Source organism: Fusarium falciforme, chromosome 5 (assembly GCF_026873545.1).
Source record: "Fusarium falciforme chromosome 5, complete sequence".
Lineage (NCBI taxonomy): Eukaryota > Fungi > Ascomycota > Sordariomycetes > Hypocreales > Nectriaceae > Fusarium > Fusarium falciforme.
The window spans coordinates 2,063,914-2,082,388 of record NC_070548.1 but is presented as its reverse complement, the minus strand read 5'-3'; the positions used below and the strand labels follow the sequence as shown (position 1 = coordinate 2,082,388).

The 18,475-nt window shown below is 53.3% G+C and overlaps 3 protein-coding genes across 3 annotated transcripts; 1 reads left to right on the top strand and 2 right to left on the bottom strand.

Moving 5' to 3' along the window:
- Window positions 1–1,258: 1,258 nt before the first annotated feature.
- On the bottom strand, window positions 1,259–3,844 carry NCS54_00685400 (Gln-synt-C domain-containing protein; the record flags this gene model as incomplete). Its single annotated transcript, XM_053152296.1, has 1 exon — window positions 1,259–3,844. One exon carries the CDS (start codon window positions 3,842–3,844, stop codon window positions 1,259–1,261), a length of 2,586 nt encoding a protein of 861 aa, XP_053008271.1.
- Window positions 3,845–4,966: 1,122 nt separating this feature from the next.
- Window positions 4,967–6,437, bottom strand: NCS54_00685300 (Hypothetical protein; the record flags this gene model as incomplete). Its single annotated transcript, XM_053152295.1, has 4 exons — window positions 4,967–5,840; window positions 5,890–5,998; window positions 6,035–6,136; window positions 6,185–6,437. The coding sequence occupies 4 exons, from the start codon at window positions 6,435–6,437 to the stop codon at window positions 4,967–4,969; spliced, it is 1,338 nt and encodes a 445-aa protein (XP_053008270.1).
- Window positions 6,438–14,132: 7,695 nt separating this feature from the next.
- On the top strand, window positions 14,133–17,969 carry NCS54_00685200 (Hypothetical protein; the record flags this gene model as incomplete). Its single annotated transcript, XM_053152294.1, has 2 exons — window positions 14,133–16,616; window positions 16,665–17,969. 2 exons carry the CDS (start codon window positions 14,133–14,135, stop codon window positions 17,967–17,969), a joined length of 3,789 nt encoding a protein of 1,262 aa, XP_053008269.1.
- Window positions 17,970–18,475: the final 506 nt, after the last annotated feature.

Here is an 18,475-nt window from a genome sequence, read left to right as displayed (position 1 = left end):
AAGAGGAAATGATCGGCCGGCCATTTCGACCAGAGGGTAAGAAAAGCACGGGCCCAGATCAAAGGTCGCTGACAGGCACATGGGTACCCGTACAGGAGGTTCAGGTTCTTTCTCGGATGGAATGGATTAGCGCCGCCATGGGCGATGCTTTCCGGGGCGACGACGCCGAGCCTTGGCGGACCTGACAATGGGCGGATCCATTGTCTTCAGCTCTGCTCTGCAAAGGTGACGAAGACGGATCGTTCGGTATTTACTTTTGAGCTGTGAAAGACTGCCGTGATGCTTTTATGCCGGTCCACTCAGCTCCACGGCAAAAGTCAGTCATGAAGTTTATACGGGCAGTCCGGGGGATGGAGACGAATGCCCTTGGAAAGGTTAGCCGCATATGATTGGGGGCACGCTACGCCAGGGGTTTTTTTCTTGATGGCCCTGGTCCTGAAGCCAAGATAAATAAGAGCATTAAAAAGGACACGGGTAGTTCCAAGGAAGATGGCGCCCTCGGTGTCAAGTCAATATCTAGAAACAGGCTATTTGCTACCCGGGCCCGGACTTTTTACTTGCTCCGTTAATCTCGACAACGGAGCAAACAGCCCAAGAAACGACCCTGCTCCGGAGTGGAATAGCGGGTCCTGCCAGGGCCAAGCTTTCTCCCATTTCCCTTGCAGATCTGATTTTGGACGGGGGATCGACGTCTGCTCGGGTCCCACCATGGCGATGCAGTAGAGCCTCACGACGGTTTCAATGGAAATATTTGCAAGAAATCAACAGGTCCTTGGTCTACCACGTATATTGAGTACCTAGAATAGACGTATCAATCCTGGAATGCTCCTTGCAGGCCGTTGCACCGGCTCAAAGCCATCTTGGAGACGACTCATTCCGCGGCCCCCAAAAGGAACCAATTGCCAGGCAGCATCAACCATGCACATTCTTACGGCAAAAGCCTATCACCAGAGTCAAGGACAAAACGACAGATTAGGATAGACTTTTGAGGTTATTTTCCCCTAAAGATAATTAGCAACATATAATAAGAGTAAATAAAAATACCTGAATTTTTATATAATTTTATACTCTTTTTATAAATTTACTTATCATACTTATAAGGAGTTAGGTAACTTTTTTAATCCTCTGGCGTGCGAGTTGCGATTCATCTATTGGAAGTCGATGATATTATCAATCCAATGTGACGAGCTTGATTATAGCTTCTCCCCCTATCTAGTCCGCGCACTTTTATTAACCTCTTACCCTTACAGCTGCTCCATTAATACCGCTCCATGATCCATCGAGACCGCTCCTCGTCATCCATCTTCTCCAACATGTCCGTCTCAGCCTTCTTGACATCGAAATACCTGTGCACAAGCCCCGACCCCAGCAGCCCGCACAGCTCCGTGTCCTGCATCAGTGCCCCGAGGGCCTCCTTGATGCTCTTAGGTAGCTTCACCTTCACATTAAGCCTCTCCCTCTCCGAAAGTGACAGCTGCGACGGGTCTTCGACACAGTCCCCCCACGCCATCTTCTCCCCGTCGGCCACGCCCTTGGTGCCCGCCAGCAGCACCGCCGACAGCGCCAGATAAGGGTTCGCGAGGCCGTCGATACACTTGAGCTCCCAGTGGCTATCCTCGATCTTGCGCAGCGGCGCCTCGCGGTTCTGCGTGCCCCAAGCCACCCAAGTACCACCAGCCCAGCAGCCGTCCAGCACTCGTTCGTAGCTGACCATGTTGCTGTATGTAAAGGCGGTGATGGCACGAAGGTGCTTCAGGACACCAGCGTAGAATGGCTCATACACCTCCTTGTCCGAGCCCTTGGCCGATGAGATGGACATATGTACATGCGCCGCCGTTCCACAAGCGATGGCGTATGGCTTGGGGTGGAGCGTCATGCGGAATCCTCGAGCTGTAGCACAGCTGTTGATGACGTCCCGTGCGTAAAGAAGAGTATCTACCGCCTCGAGCGCAGGCGCCTTGGGCAGGATAACCTCGTACTGCCCATTGGCGCTCTCCGGGTGTACCATCTCGATGTATACACCAGCAGCGTCGAGCTGTTCGATGGCGTCCTCGAGGACTTCGATCGCCTCGTGCTCCATAGCTCGTCCCACTGACCATGCATGCCCATCACCGTTGAGAGTCTCGTATTTGGTCTCTTCTCCACGACGGAAGAGGACGAGCTCGATCTCGAACCCAAGGGTGAACGCCAGACCTTGTTCAGCTGCCTTGGCAAGAGTCTGCTTCAATAAGGTCCTAGGGCAGAGAGCAACAGCTGAACCGTCCTTCTCCTTGAAGTCTCCCATGACGGTCACATGACCCTTCCGAGGACCGAGGCGTAGAGTGTTGAGATCCGGATGCAGTCTGTACTCTCCCGTCGGTGTGACATTTGGCGCTGGCACATCAACCTGGAGAAGACCAAGACCAGCCTTTGTCACGCCAAAAGTAAAGTCCTCGCCGTTTCGAAGCAGAGACCACACCCTGCGCATCGGGATAGCCCTCATCCGGGGCATCGCAGTGAAGTCATTCCAGTACACCCGCAGGAACCTCGGCTCCTCCTTGTTCTTCAGGAACCGGGCCAGTGTTGCTATGTTGTTGTGCTCGGAGCTCTCAAGCCTATAGCTGGAGTCCGGTTGCAGAGGTCGGAACTCCAATCTAAGGTCATAGAGCTTGTTCGCGTTGTTGAACAAGACATCCTTGACCAGCTGGCCTGCTTGCGACCAGGTCAAGTCCCCCTTGTAGACATAGTCGACGAGGACGGTGTCCAGGACTTCTCGGAGCTGGTCCACGGCCAGAACGTACGTCTCGGGGAACCAATGTCCATCTGTGCTCCAGAGGATCTTGGACACGGGGCAGAGTTCCAGAATCTGGCGGACGACCCCCTCCTGTCCATCCCGGCTCAGGAAGGGGAACACCTCGCCAATGTCTGCGTACACATTACTGTAGACTGTGGCCAGATACCCTAGCTCGCGGGTGAAAGGGTAACCGGCGTGGAGAAGTACGATCGGCACTTCGGGGTATGTCTTGATAAATTCCTGCAGATGGGCAGGCGACGACTTGGTCAGAGTTATGTCGTTGTCGCCAAGGCCTGTATGGAACTGCAGAGGCTTCTTGTGCTCGTCCTCGCTGTTTTGGATCAAGCCGGCCAGGATATGAAGGAAGTAGTCGTTGAGAGGCTCATGCTCAAGTCGTGTGAACTTCTCAGCACCTTCTGCCTTCCTTTCGTCGAAGACAGCCTGGAATTTCGACATGAGTAGCTCCAGGTCGGTGATCTGGACCACGTCGAGGCCGGTCCGATAGCAGATGACGGACTTGAAGCCGACAACCTCGGGGTCGTCGAGGGCGTCGTAGATGGCATCCATAAAGTTCTCGACAGCTCCCGAGAACGCCTCGGAGGGGTGGGAGAACTGAGCACATGCCCGTTCAATACAATCAGCCGCGACCTCTTCAATGCGGAGGATACGCTTGTTGGGGCTTCTCGTATAAGCGTCAAACGTGTTGTAAGGCTCGACATCAGCCGAGTTGCCCAGACCATCGTCGACGAGGATGTTCTCGATCCCCGAAAGACATGTCCGGACCCATTCCTGGTAGTTTCCTCCTTGCTTCTTCACGATGGCTGCCTCAACAGCTTCCCAGGTTGGTTCAGTGCCGAGAAGTCCGGACAGATGCTTCACGGTACGGATGTGAGCCAGACTGGTGCGTGAGGAGTTGAGGGCATCGCCGTTAGCCTCGGTAGCGATAGATAGAAGCGAATGCTTCCTTATCGCGCCGAGCTTGAGCAGCGGGTGTGCGTGATGGTCGATGATGGGAGTGGTCTGGATGACCCGCCGAAGTGCCTCTTCGGTGTTGACCTGATCCACCGCCATCTTTTGCTTGTGCAGGAAGAGATTTCCCTTCCCCAAGCTGCAATTGAGAGACTTCTGGTGGGGGAGAATGTGTTGGGCGCTGACGTGCTCGCTGGTGTGGATAGTTGAAGTACGGAGTAGCGCGAGTCTATAATCTCACCTCCTAGGAACGGCAAGTTGAAGGTCAGCAACGGAATCAAGGGCCAGAAAGACGAAGAGAAAAAAAAAAAAAAGAGCACCCGGGCAGATCGCTAGTGATGACACGACACGGTAGGGCGAGTTGCATCATCGGGCGTTGCCGCGTATGCCCTGGCAGGGACTGAGACATGGAAGGCACGGAGAGAAGCAATTTGCGACTTGCAGTTGTTAATGGGGCACTGGTTGACCTGCATATGTACCTTAGCTTAAGATCACCAAAGGGTAGGTATAAATTAAAATGAGAAAAAAGATATATTATCTTAAATAAATTATAGTATTATTTTTCTGTATTTATATAAATTTAGTTCTAAGTTTTCCAAAGAGTTAGTCTAGATCTTTGCCGTTCTGGTGTCTCAGCGGCTCTGAGACACGGGCATATAGAGGACTGGATGAAAAGCCCGCACTTGGCGGAAACATATGTGATAGTTGCAAAAGGGGCTAGCCGTGCCTGTTGATTCACCAGTGCCAGACTGATACTACCCAGTGACACCTCGGATGCCGTGGTACCTGCTTTGAGCTGAGCTTTGCATCTCCAGCTTCACCTCTGAGGCGCGTCTGTGACATGTCGTACAATTCTTGGTCCGCAGAGACGTGGACGAATCCCTCGGATTGAGAGTTCGTCTTCTGGGATGGATCTTGTCTTGGACCTTGTTCATGCGGCTGGCGTGGAGATTGACGACCTGAGTTGTGGATCAAAACATGTCCATCATCCAGATCCTCCAGGCACGCGAGCGAGTAAATAATAGACATTTAAAACATGAATATTATTAGTATTCTTTTTCTTATTTTTTGTGTATTTTAGATAATTTTTCTTATCATAAACCCCATCATCTTTGAGAAGAGTTAGAAGCGCTCTGTGGTTCTGTTTGACCGCCTGCTAGAGTACAGCTGATCGTTTGGGAGAAAACAACCTCTTCTCTGATTCACAACCACATAATTACCTATCTACAAACTTTCCACGTCTCGTCCCATATTTCTGGTCATTAGCAGCCTCCGTGGGACTATCCATGTCGCCGTAGCTATCCCGAAAGCCACCAGCATCCCCAGGCAAAAAGGCATGCCAATCCACGTCTTCAACCCGACTCCAAACAGCGCTCCCATGCCCATCTCACATCCCAGAAACCCTAGCACCTCCCAGACCGCCAGCAGGCCAAACATGGTCCCGGCCCGCTCCTGTCCCGTCGCACCGACCAACATCGCGCGGCACAGCATCGGGATGCCCGAACCCAGCGCTGAGACGACAAGACCTGTCATGACCAAGGTTTTATCAGACACCATCATCATGCACGTACTCCCGGCGAGGAAGAGGAGTGAACTTGCTCGAGCGAAGATACGATCTCGCTGGTGAGGGAATGTTATTGTCGACAGCTTGGTCCAGAGGTAAGAGGCGGCTGGTAGTAACACACAGAGTGTAACAAGCATAGCCAGACTACGTAGAGAGATGAGGAGTATAGACTGGTCCAAACGCCAGTCGAACTGAATGGGCATCAGGCGGATAGAAATATCAGATTGAATAGTCGCGAGAGGAATTGTCAAAACAGCGCCGGGCAAGAGCCAAACCATCGGCCTCTGGAAGATGAATTTGAGCGTTGCCCAAGTAGCAGGGTTGCTCGGGTCCAGGTTGAAGATGTCTGGAGTCTGTCCCCTCCTCAGCGTCTCTGGCGTAAAGACAGCGAGAATGACGCCTCCAAAGGTGATCAAGCCGAGTGATATCCAGAGCGGTAGCCATATTGAGGGTTGAACGAGAACACCCGCCAATAGAGGCCCAAGGAGTTGCCCCGAAAGTACAGCCGCGACTATCCACTGAAACCATACTGCACTGGCTAAGTATCAGCAGCCAATCATTGACTAAACGTGATGGGATATACCGTTTCTTGTCGGGGACCACGTCTGCGATGATGGCAAAGACCATGGCTTCCGCAACGCTTCGTCCACCACCCAGCAGCAATGGAACACCAAGGCCCCAGAGTGCTTCAACTGGTATCTTCTTTCATTGCCAGCATATGACCATACCGTATGCTTGAGATAGTAGCATGCTGAGGATGCTCAAACTGAGGATGGGGACGCGGCCGACTCGATCTGCGATAATACCAAGAGGAAAAGCCACAAGAGCGCCTATTTCTCTGTTAGAATCCTGATCAAAGTTCAATTTGAACGACGTACTGGACACAGTCAACGAGATGAGAATCCCCATCACGATGGTGTTGAGCTCCTGCTGTACATCCTCTCCCCGACACTCTTCCTCCGAGAGTAACTCATCCTTCGTGATTTCGTAATGGCGCTTGCAGACGATGTCTTGCATCAGCCTTATCGAAGGCAGGTCTCCCAGAGAAAGACCAAGCTGGATGATGAAGAGAAAGACTCCTAGAAAGGGGAGCAAACAGCTTCGCGAGACCTTGCATGAGCGAGACCACATGGTGACTGGAGGGTGAAGTTGGTGAATATTATTTCAAACAACGGATGGTTAATACTCTGGTGCTTCTAGGTCTTTGGCATGATAGATTGAATATCCATTTTGGTCGCCATGAGTGTGCTCAATTGATGGCCATGCTCTCAATAGAACATATCGGCTCTGTTGTCTAGGGTGGGTATGTGCAGTTGATTGACAGTGCCAGGGCAAAACTGGAGAGCGCCATTAACGTACCTCTGTAGGGAAGTAATTATATTTGGAAACAGAAAATAGGATGAAATTTGATTTGCATCTTAAATATAACAATTTTATTATCTAGCATGCATGATGCTTATGTGGACGAGCGCGCGCGGTGGTTGTCGCACCCTTGGGTCCTGCATTCTTCCTCAGTAACTCGAGGAGAACTGCAACATCGAACATGATAGAATTAGAATATGCTCCGAATGAATCTAATAATACAGGCCTATGATAGATTATCTGATGGCCAAGTTGGTATGTGTGCAGGGCACCATAAGAACCCTGAACCGATCGATCTGGCTGAACTCAAAGAAATCACACACATACACACACCCTAGAAACTTTCTTTTAACTCAATCATTCTGTTTCAGAACTCCCATGTTTTCTAGACTTGGCGTGCGGGTGCCTTTGTTCCGACAGAGATAGTGGTTGGAACAATTGTGATACAAGCAGGAGTCGACGGCCGCTATCAAAGAACCAAGACGACAAAGGAATTATGCAGGGTTAATGCCAGTTGTGAATTAAAAGGGCTCGAGTCTGCCACGCGAGGTGTTTCTGATGAAAAAATTTTGGTCTTCCGACTTGCTGCCTTGGATGCTGACCTCCCTTGAATATGGCAACCCTCACCGGAGTTGACGGCCATGGTCGTCCAAGGTTGACGACGACAACTAAAGCACACAACATCAAACGTACATGATGACAAGAACTTACTATTGGCTCTATATTAGTCTATCCCAAAGACTTTGGCATCGGGCCATCTATCTTCACCATAGTCGAAACACGCACCGGAGTTGACAGCCATCTCTCAGGTTGAAGACGGCAAAGAAAACACAAAACATCAAACATCCATAACGACATGAAAGATATTAATAACGGTTTTATATCATTCTATCCGAAGGGCTTTGGCTTTAGCTCATCTCTGTTTACAATGGTCGAAACCGGCCGCGACCTCAAGTTCCTTGGCCCGATGCCCCGGCGACACTGGTTGGCCATGTTTTTACGGCCGACTCTTTGTCCCTTCTCCTCATGTTTTACTCTTGTTCTAGAAACAAAAAAACACTAGTCCCAAGCCGAAAGGCGCGACAATGTTTAGTTTCACCTCGTCTCAATGAACAAAGAACAAGGGGGGTTTGCGGCTCAACAACACGACCTAGCCTGATATCGAAACACGACGAAAATAGCAACTTTCTATCTGAAATTTCGAACATTGCTGAACAAAACCTAGGAGCACTTGTTATAGACAATGGACCTTGCGAACAAACCTTTTATAACCTTCAAATCATGGCTTTCGACCTTTTTGCGGCGTCACCCCCGAGTGAAACTAACTGAACAGAGTGAACTGAACAAGCACAGAACAACTGAACAAACCGGAAAACGCAAGATCGACGAGAGTACATTCACCGAAGTCTTCCATATATAAATGGTCGGCTGATTTAGGCTTTGGAACTGATCCTCACCATCATCGGATTCGCAGTCAAAAGCAATAACTCGAGCAACTCGACAGCTTTCACCGACAACGAAACCACCTTACGGTCATCAGTCAAGAGCGAGGACAAAAAAACATCATCCTCTTGAACAACCCCCAAACACAGAAACCATGTGCCAAGGCGTGTGGGTTCCTTGCCCTGTGTGCGGAGCTCGTGTCCCTCGGATCGAGCAAAAATGTGGCCTGGCTAACTGCCAACCCAAAATTGAAGGGTTTCCATGCGGTATGGACCACATTTGCAAAGCGTGTCGATATGGCCGCGGACGAGGTAGGATCGCAGTAGAGCTTTTCAGAAGTACAGCCACTGACAACCGCGGCAGAAGGCCGCAGAGGTTCACTCCAGACCGACGCAGGCCGAAACCCTTCGACCACGGCCCAATGTGCCGCACCTGGCCACGTCTGAGAAGAACATGGTCAGAGATGCCAGTGACTAGGCGAATTCCCTCCCTACGGAATGAGGTCAGTCTGTAGGCGTTGCGAGGCGCCTGAACAGAAACAACATACCCAGAGCCTTGAGCCTGGAGGAGTGGCAAGGACTCCTATGAAAGCCGACAGAACTCGGCAAGAAAGTCGCAACAAAGTGCCACAGGCCAATGACTTACTTTGGTAGAGAAACCAGAGAGTGTCTACACATGGAGGGGACAAGAGGCTCCTCCGCTATAGAGCCTACTTGGGCGAGACTGTAGAAACCGTGGCTGGGTGTATATAGCCGCAAATATAATATATTAATTCACCCAATTCTTTCTTCGTTCTTGTCTTCTGAATGTGTTCATGTACTCCTTACGCTTATACAAAATATGTACTTGCAAGCATTGACCTGATACCCGTATGTCCTTGCTTGCGTACTGAGCAGGGATCTAGACCAATTCTGATTAGTGTCTTCCTATACTCACCAAAATTGAGATGAGGGATTAGCCTATTATTGTATTATTTTTGTAGAGTCTTAGATAGTGCTCTAATAGTGGGATGAGTATGCTCTGGGAGTCCCCGCGCAAGCAAGGAGATAGTAACTAGACCTTGTATTACATAAATCGTCCTAAATTGTATGCTCCTCCGTATAGATCGATTAACGGAGAAGATGGAAGACTGGGGGGAGTTGTCTTCGACGCAGTGACTGGCTTGCCGCTTTGCATTCCTTTCACCACGGGTCTCGACCAGGCTTCAACGCTATTGTGCAGATCCTCCTTGTACTTCAAAGCATGGCAACCTGCATCAGAGGCGCTATGCACTGCCCACCCGGCTCTGTTGTTTCTAGTTTTAGCGCCATCGACCAAACAATCGAGCAAACAGCGCCGTAAAGATGCGTATTGATGGCAGGGTAGGTTATTAGTTGAGGCGCCGATGAGGACGCCTAGACTTCGGGCCGAGCCAGGTAGTCACCACGATTCCGGAGTAGGCAAGAATCCCACGGGCTCTGTTCCGAGGGTAATTGCTTTGTTTCTGATGGGAGATCAGCCTTTCCCGTCTTGATGTGGATGGGAATTGCCTAGCCATAGAGGGAAGACGGCCTGAGACGAGCCCATCGGTTGATCTCTGGCCTCATATCCCTTTCAACAGTGGACCAACTCTCCAAGACAATGCTGGGGAGCGGCGAAATGCTCGGTATCAAAGAAGCCCTGCCCTGTCTGGTGCGGGAGATCCGCGACATGTCTCAAAATAGTCCATCACAGTTTGGGGGCACAGAGACGCTGGGCAGGGCAAACAAGGTGGTCGGCAAGCAGACTGGCCACCAGACGAGGCAGGATGCAGAAAGCCGCATCAGCTCTTCGCTTGTCGTGCCCAAGCCGTCAGGCATGTCGTTTTCTATGACAGCGCAGCTGTGGTTGGGGATCCTGGTCGGTTGGTGAGAGCCTGACAAGAGCGACGCCAATTAGCGCTCTGGGCATCATCTCCACTAGCTCCAAACGATCCAGAGATCTCGAGCTGCGACTGGTGCCAGCCGATATAGCGCCGCCACTTGTTCCAGATGTGGCTGCTGGCCAGATTGACAAGCCGCAGGGGAGAAAGTCAGTGGAGAGCTGAGATGTCGATCGGGGTGACGACACGATATGGGCGACAAACGAGAGCCAGTAGTCATCACCAACAAGCCGATGGGCTCAAGCGCGGCGGTATCTGAGCCATGTTAGAGGTGAGACCCAGCAGCTGTCTGAGACACTGCTCTGTGACGATCACACCGTGTCGGAGACCCAGCAGCCAGCCCAGTTCTTTGTCGTATCCCGACCCACGGGACTGGGTGCCGTCATGTGTGAGTCGTCCTTCGGCCGGCACTGGAAAATATCCGACCTGCCACCAGCCCAGCTTGTATGCAGGATCGTAGATTGAGCAACCTCAAGCGGTCGGTTCGGAGCCAATCACCAGCCGGAATGGCTCTTGGGACGAGATAATCAGGGCGTTTCCAGAAAGCCCCGTTGGGCTGGAACACGAATTTGACTTTGCACCGGCGCCTTCGCAATGTCTCGTCGAGAAGCTCTGGACTGTCTCTTACAGCGGGAACCGAGCCTGCGGACGCTGGAGTGCTCCATGAGGCAAGCTGCGGGTGGCCGCATTTCTATCTTCATCTCGAGCGGGAGCTGGCCGAGCCATTGCCTCTTCTGAGATGATTGTGTAACGGCGCCTCTGCGGGTGATGACCATGGGCTAATCTCCCATGCCGCTCACTGCCTGAGCCCGTTGTTGATCAGTTTTGCACGGATACGTACCGCCAAGGGAACGAGCACAGCACATCTGGCTGGCTGAGCAAACACGCAATCGTGCAAGTCAGTGCACGGTTTGAAGAATCAGGCAGGTGGTTGCCCTGCCCTGTGCTGTGGAAACCATCTGGTTTCAAAACAGAATGACGAGACAGACACCGCTTCTCTGTCAGGGAACAAGACAACGTGGTGGTGGTACCCGAGCCTAACCCCTGATTTACCGTTGGTGGGATGGATGTACGGCCGGGGGCAGCGATCCAATGTCTGGATGCAAGTAGGTATCGACAACCTCTGCGAGCCTCTGCAACGTCCCCCTGCCTGCATCAAGCCGGAGAGAAGTGCCGTTGATTCTAGGCCTGAGGTTCAGTCGGCAGTCTTCAGGAGAGGCATGGCCTACCCATGCTGGGGATCCTCCTCGAGCTCCAGAACGTGCCGGCTGGACTTGTTTGGCCGGCCTAGACTGCAGACCATGCGTTGCAGCTTGTGTAAGTCGGTGCGCGATGTGACTTGGCCTCATCCCGTCTCGCCGCCTCCCGCTCGCCGCGGCCTCCTGAGGTGTTCCATCCGCGTCGAGCTGGGTGGGTGGCAGCCCAGCATTCCATTGACCCGCGTGGCTTGTGGAGTAGACACGGACTGAGCTAGCGGGGGGTGACCGGCCATCTGCGAAGCTGAGAGGGGCTGCCACGCCGCGCGGGTGGGCTTGGCTCATTGACCATGGAGACTGGACGGAGCTGGGCGCCTTATGGCGTCCGTCTGTGCGAGTGGATGATATCAAATCGACCAGAGACGGGCTGATGGAGAGCGAGCGCAGATGAGATGAAAGCTGCCGCCCTTTGGACGAACGGCCCAAGAGGCAGTGGAGTCGTCAAGAACCCTGCTTGGCCATGCCTCCGGCTACAGAATCCACCATGTAACCGTGCCATACATAGAAGGTGTTAGGATGTGCATATCGTCTCAGCAGAATGGAGTCGTGAAGCACAGAGAAACAGGGATTGGCACGGCCCATTATGGCGATCGAATGTTCAACGCAACGGGAAAAAGGAAAACACGGGAGAAAAAGTTTTGTGACGCACAGAGAGAAATGAATACATACGGCTTCGGTCAATACTATGAAGCCACGGGCTGTTGTGCATCCATTCACCAGGTGGTCTGATGGTCACGGAAGAAGATCACAACAGAGCGAGCGCCCCAGCTGAGTACGAACAATCGAACTGGAACTGGACGGGGAAGGAGACAAAGCCGCACAGATCGCTCCTTCTTTCCTTCTATGTGGATGTGGATTTGGTGAGCGAGCGACGGGGACCTCAGACTCTCCGGGCAAGCGCAAGTCGAAATGACTGTGTGTGATGACGAAAAATTGCACCGTATACAAACCCTTCTCCCCCATCGTGCACTGAAGGTACTGTGGTATCGAAGTGTCTTCAACACCAACCACCGGGGCGCTGGACAAGCCTCCAGCTCTAAAGGAGGCCATGCCTAAATAGACTTACCACGACGGTGCATTCAGTGGCAGGACACGCCAAGCTCCCTTTCACTAACCGTCCTAGTCATGACGAGGAGCCGCAAAGGCGGCCTTGCCGAGTGCCCACGAGGCTAGCCGTGATCGTAATGAATATCGCGGAGCAAGTGCTGCTAGAGGAGGGAGATGCTAAATTACACATGGGCATCGAGGTTGTAGCCACTCGGCCGTGTCATTTACCTCTCCCAGCCTCTGTTCTGTATTCTCGGTATCAAAGTACTCGTACAGTGCTCCTGGCTTTCTGGGTACCGGCATAGCTCACTCTATCTGCGAGAGTCCTCCCCCCGTTGATACACATCCCATCCGCAATTAAAGCAATGCACAACACCACCAAACTCCTGATCCCAAGTGGTCCCCCGGCCCCTCCATCTCCATCTATCCCAATCAAAAGCGAAGCCCGTGGCCGTCCACAGTCCCTGACTCGAACCCTGCGATCCTCCTGGGCCCTTGTCCAGGAACGGCCTCTCTGTGGAGTTGCATCTAGCGAGGTCTCTGTGTCTCACCCAGTCGCAGCCAGGCCTGCCATCCCAGCCCGCCCCGGCCGCCGCCGTGGAAACATCCCATCATCCCCGTCAGGGACTAGACTGACTAGACCCCTTCAGGGCTTTGTCGGGGATCCGTCGCAAATCCCATTATCTTGTGTCGACTATTCCTCACCAAGCCGGGTCCCTGGCTTTGCGCTCCGTTGCGTTGCGCTGCGACGGGACTTTACTTTGCGGCCTGGCCAGCGACTCTGGTACCACGCTACCTGCTGCCGTACATACAATTAACTGCGTGGCCCATTAACCTGCTGTCGATTCCACGCGCCGCAGGGTCCATCCCCTCTCCCTCGCTCTGAAGAACCCCGAGTGTGTCGGCGCCAGAAGCTTTCCAGGTCCTTGCCCGGGTCTAGATCCAGGGGCTGCACACCAACCTACGATCCGCCGCCCGAGCGAGACCACCACCACAGCCCGCGCAGACAAAGAGAAAGGGAAACGACGACACGCTCACGCCTCCTCCTCCGCCTTGACTTCTACTGTACCTACTTCCTAGTCGTATTCTATTCCATTCTCAGCTCTTGTTTTCTCCCAACCCCATCCGTCGCTCGCTGGTATTCGTTTGTTTGCTTTTGCGGTCGCCATCTCGGCTGCTTCTTTACTATCCAATCTTGGCTTTCGAGGTGAGTCCATTGGTCATCCCTATTCTATCCGTTTTACCTCCTCTTGCCCCCTCAAGCCTCAAGACGAGACGAGACGCACGGCGAGCCACCTTGGATGTGCAAACATCCCCTCGGCCTCGCGCTTCTGTTGGCATCCTGCGGCAATTGCATTGGTGCGATCGGCGCCCTGCAGCCGTCTTGCCTGTGACGTTTGGCGCTCCCGTCGTCATCAGCTGTCTTCTCCCAGATGGTGGTCGTGTTGTACAGTCTTGCAAGTGTGGTTACACATGAGCATCTCTCCGCTCCCGCTATCCGCTCTGCTTCCGCGCTTGAGACCCTATGAGGGATGCGACTGCGACCCCAATCTCGCTGCTCCAGTGTTCCATCTCCATTGCGACAATTCCACTAATAGAAATCAGCATTCACCCGCAAACGCAGCCTGCAGCCGTCCAGCCACCGTGAATCGCGACCCTCAACACTTTGCCATCTGAGCCTGCGTCTGTCCGGGCCTCTCTGGGCTCGCCTCGCACAAGACAAACGAAAGTCCTGCCGTTAGCGACCGGAGCCCGGTCGATAATAATTCTTGGGAGGCCTGTGTAGGTCTACCCGTCGATACCATATAGACCGCCATCATGGCAGCCCCAAGCCCCGATCTGGCCATGTCACGGCCAACTTCGGGCATCGTTTCTCCCCGTGGTGTGAGATCTAGGACACAGAGTATTTCCAGCGACCGACCGTCCACCATCGCCCACAGCCTCATGTCACCACCACTCTCTGTTTCACCCGCAGCGGCCTTCATCGCTGCCTCGGCCGCCTCACAGATTGTCACCAACGATCACGATAGCCATGCCGATACCTGGTACGATCAGCATGGTATTGAGCCAGCTGGCGAGACTGCGCTGGTGTCAGCTGAGGCGCTTTCGCTTGTCAACAGCTTCCTCGATCAGCTCCTCTTCAATTTCCTGTCCATCTCTCGCGCTACTACGCTCGCCTCTCTACGACCCGCCGTTTCTGAAGTTTTGAAACCTAAGCTCGCTAAAGATGCTGTTAACAACGCTGACGAAGAGCTGCGCGAATACCTCGGCGAAGGCGACGAAGAAGACTATGTCCAACCCCAAGGATCAAATTCGTCACGCGATTGGGACCTCGAGCTGGTCTGGAAGCGCACACGACTGCGCTGTATGGTCTACTCGTCTCTTGGTGATATGGAGGAGGAAGATGAAGATCTCTATATGGAACAGGATAACCTCGAAATCGGCGCCGATGAACAGGTTTCCGACGTTATATCCCCCGCCGTTGCCATTTTCCTCACTTCTGTTCTGGAGTACATGGGTGAGCTCACCCTGACTGTCGCGGGACAGGCCGCATACCACAGGTTGCGGACAAGATTCCAGAAGGAGATCAAGGAGGGTGTCAGAAACCCCACTGATATCGCCGACCGCATTGTCGTCGAAGAGCAAGACATGGAGAGAGTCGCCCTTGACCGGACGCTAGGACGTCTTTGGAGGGGATGGAAGAAGCGGATACGATCGCCCGTTATTGATTTGAATGGCCGCCCCTTTTCAAGGGCATCTGACTCACCTGCCCTCAGCCGGGTTGCAACCCACAGCGACGCAGAAGCCGAGACCAAGAAGAGCGAAACCAAGGCCAGTAGCCACGAGCTATCACCGTCTGAGATTGCGCTGCCTATGGGAAGTAACGATGTAGATGAGATCGAAGTCCCTGGTCTTGCAATCAATAGCGATGACGAAGATGAAGAAGAGATTGCGGAGGAATCTACAGGGCGACGACCTAAGAGTCTGTTGATTTCGCCCCTGGGAATTACCCATGGCCTTCCTACGCCGACTCTGTCGCAACCCAATACGCCTGACTTTGCCGGCCGAAAGCGATCTAATTCGCTCCCAACTCCTGGTACATCGCCATATAGAGCTGCGCTCAAGCGCTCAAAGGAGACCGGTCCCACCGAGACGAGCACGCCCGAAGACAAGCAAGAATTTGAGGACGCCAAGGAGGAACAAACCAACGATGTTCAGATCAAAGTGGAGGAAGAGGCGACGACCAAGGAAGAGGCTACCGTGGAGCCTGTGAACTCGAAGAACAAGAGGTTGGCCAAGATTATCACAACTGCCCCAGACGCAGCTCGATCGCAACATGGCGTGGACGATGACCTGACATACGAGAAGGCCGAAATCTTGACTTCGGCTCGGGTGTCTGTCGCTGGAAGCTCTTCACCTGCCCTCTCTGACACTGGCGGTCCTTTCGCAATCAAAAGATCATCGAGCGTGCACTCGGCTCGCCTCATCGACGTTGCAGGTCCCAAGAGCCCTAGCGGATCTCGTTCGCCTTCAGCCGAGGCTGCAGATCGAATCCGCCGGGCCAGTCTCACGACTACCCCTAGCAGTGGGCTTTCCAACCAGGTCAGCGTGGAGGACGCACAGGTTCCCAAGGTTGCCGCCAACATTTCTCGCCCCATCGTCACAGCGCCCAAGAGCCGATCACCGGTTGATGGCAAGCGAGGTTCGATTTCCAATGCTGCCACGATCTCGGAGTCTGAGGAAGAGCCAGAGCGAGAGCGACATAGGGAACAGAGGATCCCCAAATATTCCGCATACCAACCCTCGACACCTACTGTGCCAGAGGCTGTTTCGCCGACAGAACGAAGACGGCCTCAGCCCATCATTGCATCCCCTCACCATTCGCCTACTATCCACCAGTCATCCTCCGGAACCAAGGTGACGGCTCTTCGCTCGACAGGCGTGACGGAGACCGTGCCCGAAGAACGATCCACGGATGTTTCTCGAAAAGGCCCAGGTCACTCGAGCCGACATGCTTCTCGAGGCGACAAGGTGCCAACTTCCCCGACCCAAAGCATCGGCATGGTGTCTATCGAGCGATCGAAGACGAGGGATTCAGACGAAGATGCTCCTGTCCCTCCTCGACCAATTCACACTTCTGGCTCATCGGCTTCCTCTGGTACCAGTCGTCTCAAGGCTGTCCGAACTTCGGAAGAGAACGCTTCGAACCGCACAAATGTGGCGCGCAACTTTGAGGAGCTGATTCAGAGCAACCAGACCATCACATACACGCTGACGCCTGAGAACATGCGTGATATTGACGTGAGTCACTGACTACTCCTGGGAGGAAATACATGCTAACAATCGCAGGCTAAGCACTCCCTCGACGGCTCTGGTGCTAAGGGAGCACGCAAGAGCGAGGATACTCGTGCTCACAACCGATCTCGGTCATCCTCTGCTGCAACAGACATGAAGTCGTCCCCGCACCAGCGATCAGCTGGATTCAGCGATGACAGGATGAAGCCATTGCCATCCCCCAACTCTGGCAAGTCCCGAATGTCTGCTGCTCCCAGAGATGCACGTGTTCCTAGTGAGTCGACTGCGGACTTTGCAGAGTTTATCAAGTCGACTGGCCCTACGGGAGATAACCGACCGGCGCCCCTTCGAAATGTGAGCAACCCGCCTACCCCCACCAAAACCAGCCTCGATACGCGTCGTATTTCGTCGGCAAGCAACCGGAACCGCTACATGCCTCGGGATGCTGTCACGGAGGCCCGGTCTGGCAACTCGGATCTAATCGACTTTATCCGACAGGGACCGCCTGGTGCGAATAGGAACCGCATCCCGCATAACATTGCGCCCTTCCGTGACTCTGAAGAGATGTCTGGAGCTGTTGGTGGACGGGCTATCGACGCCAATATCCCCGATATCCGATACAGCCAGGCTTCGACTCACGGTACCGACACATCGATGCCTTCAATCCACTCTTCGGTGAACTCAAATACGGCCCTCCTGAAGAACAAGGGAGCTCCAGCACCGACTAGCAAGATGTTTGATGATGAGGACATGATGCCCAAGCGCAAGACCCGTCGCGTCAAGGATCCATATGCCCTCGATTTCAGTGATGAGGAGGACGAGGATGATTTCATCACAACCCCCAAGCCTCCCGCTAAGAAGGAGGAAAGCTTGGCAGACTTCTTGAGGAACTACGAGCCTCCACCGGAGCCCGTTACACCACCGATCTCGAGCAAGGTGCCCAAGAAGAAGGCCAGCGCACCGAGCCTCATTGGACGGTTCACTCGAAGGGATAGCAGCCAGTCTAGTGCCGTACCACCGCCGGCTATCAGCAACGATACCCGGTCCCTCAACAGTCGCAGCGGATTCAAGGGTTACATCCCTATCCAAGTCAACATCCCGCCGGGCTACGACAAGTACGGACCTATCGACTCGGGCTCGTCTCGACCTTCGCAGCCGGCCTCATCATCGTCTTCAGGGCGCGTGCCGATGAAGAAATTCGAGCCCCGAGATGCAGTGTCCAACGTGTCCCGCACGTCTGACCTCGCTGCATTCCTCCGAACTTCAGAGCCGCCGCCCGAGCCCGTCATCACGGGCCCTCCCAAGGAAGAGAGCAGTGGCAGCGGTCTATCAAAAATGTTTGGGCGTCGGAAGAAGTAGTTGAGGGACGGAAGCGTCCACTTTACGATGTGATCTATTGCATGCGAATGTTTAGCTATGTTTTGGACGAGGATATATACGCCCATGAGCTCATGTACCTTCTAATACCTAGTTTTTTTTTTTCTTTTTTTTGGATTCAAAATCTGGCTATGCTAAATAGCCTGGTCTAGGGGACTTGGAACCGCGCGTCATGTTGTTTGGGGCCGCCGTTGAGCGGCCGCCTTGTTGTCTTTGATACATCGCTGGCCTGGGTGATAGATGGTATGATCAGGGCACACGAATTGAAGATATTCCCAAGACCATGCAACGTCTCTGAAGATTTCTGAAGGTCTGTGGTGTGTCAACCCCGGGTCAGCTCTCATGCAAGGCGGTGATGTTCACGTTGTCAAGAAGAGGGAGTTACGGCATTCATCACTTGGAGAGAAAAAAAGATGTGAAAGGTGAATGAATTTAGGTGAGAGTGCCAATGCTACTCTCCTATGCCATGCCAAGTCGCAACTTAGGGT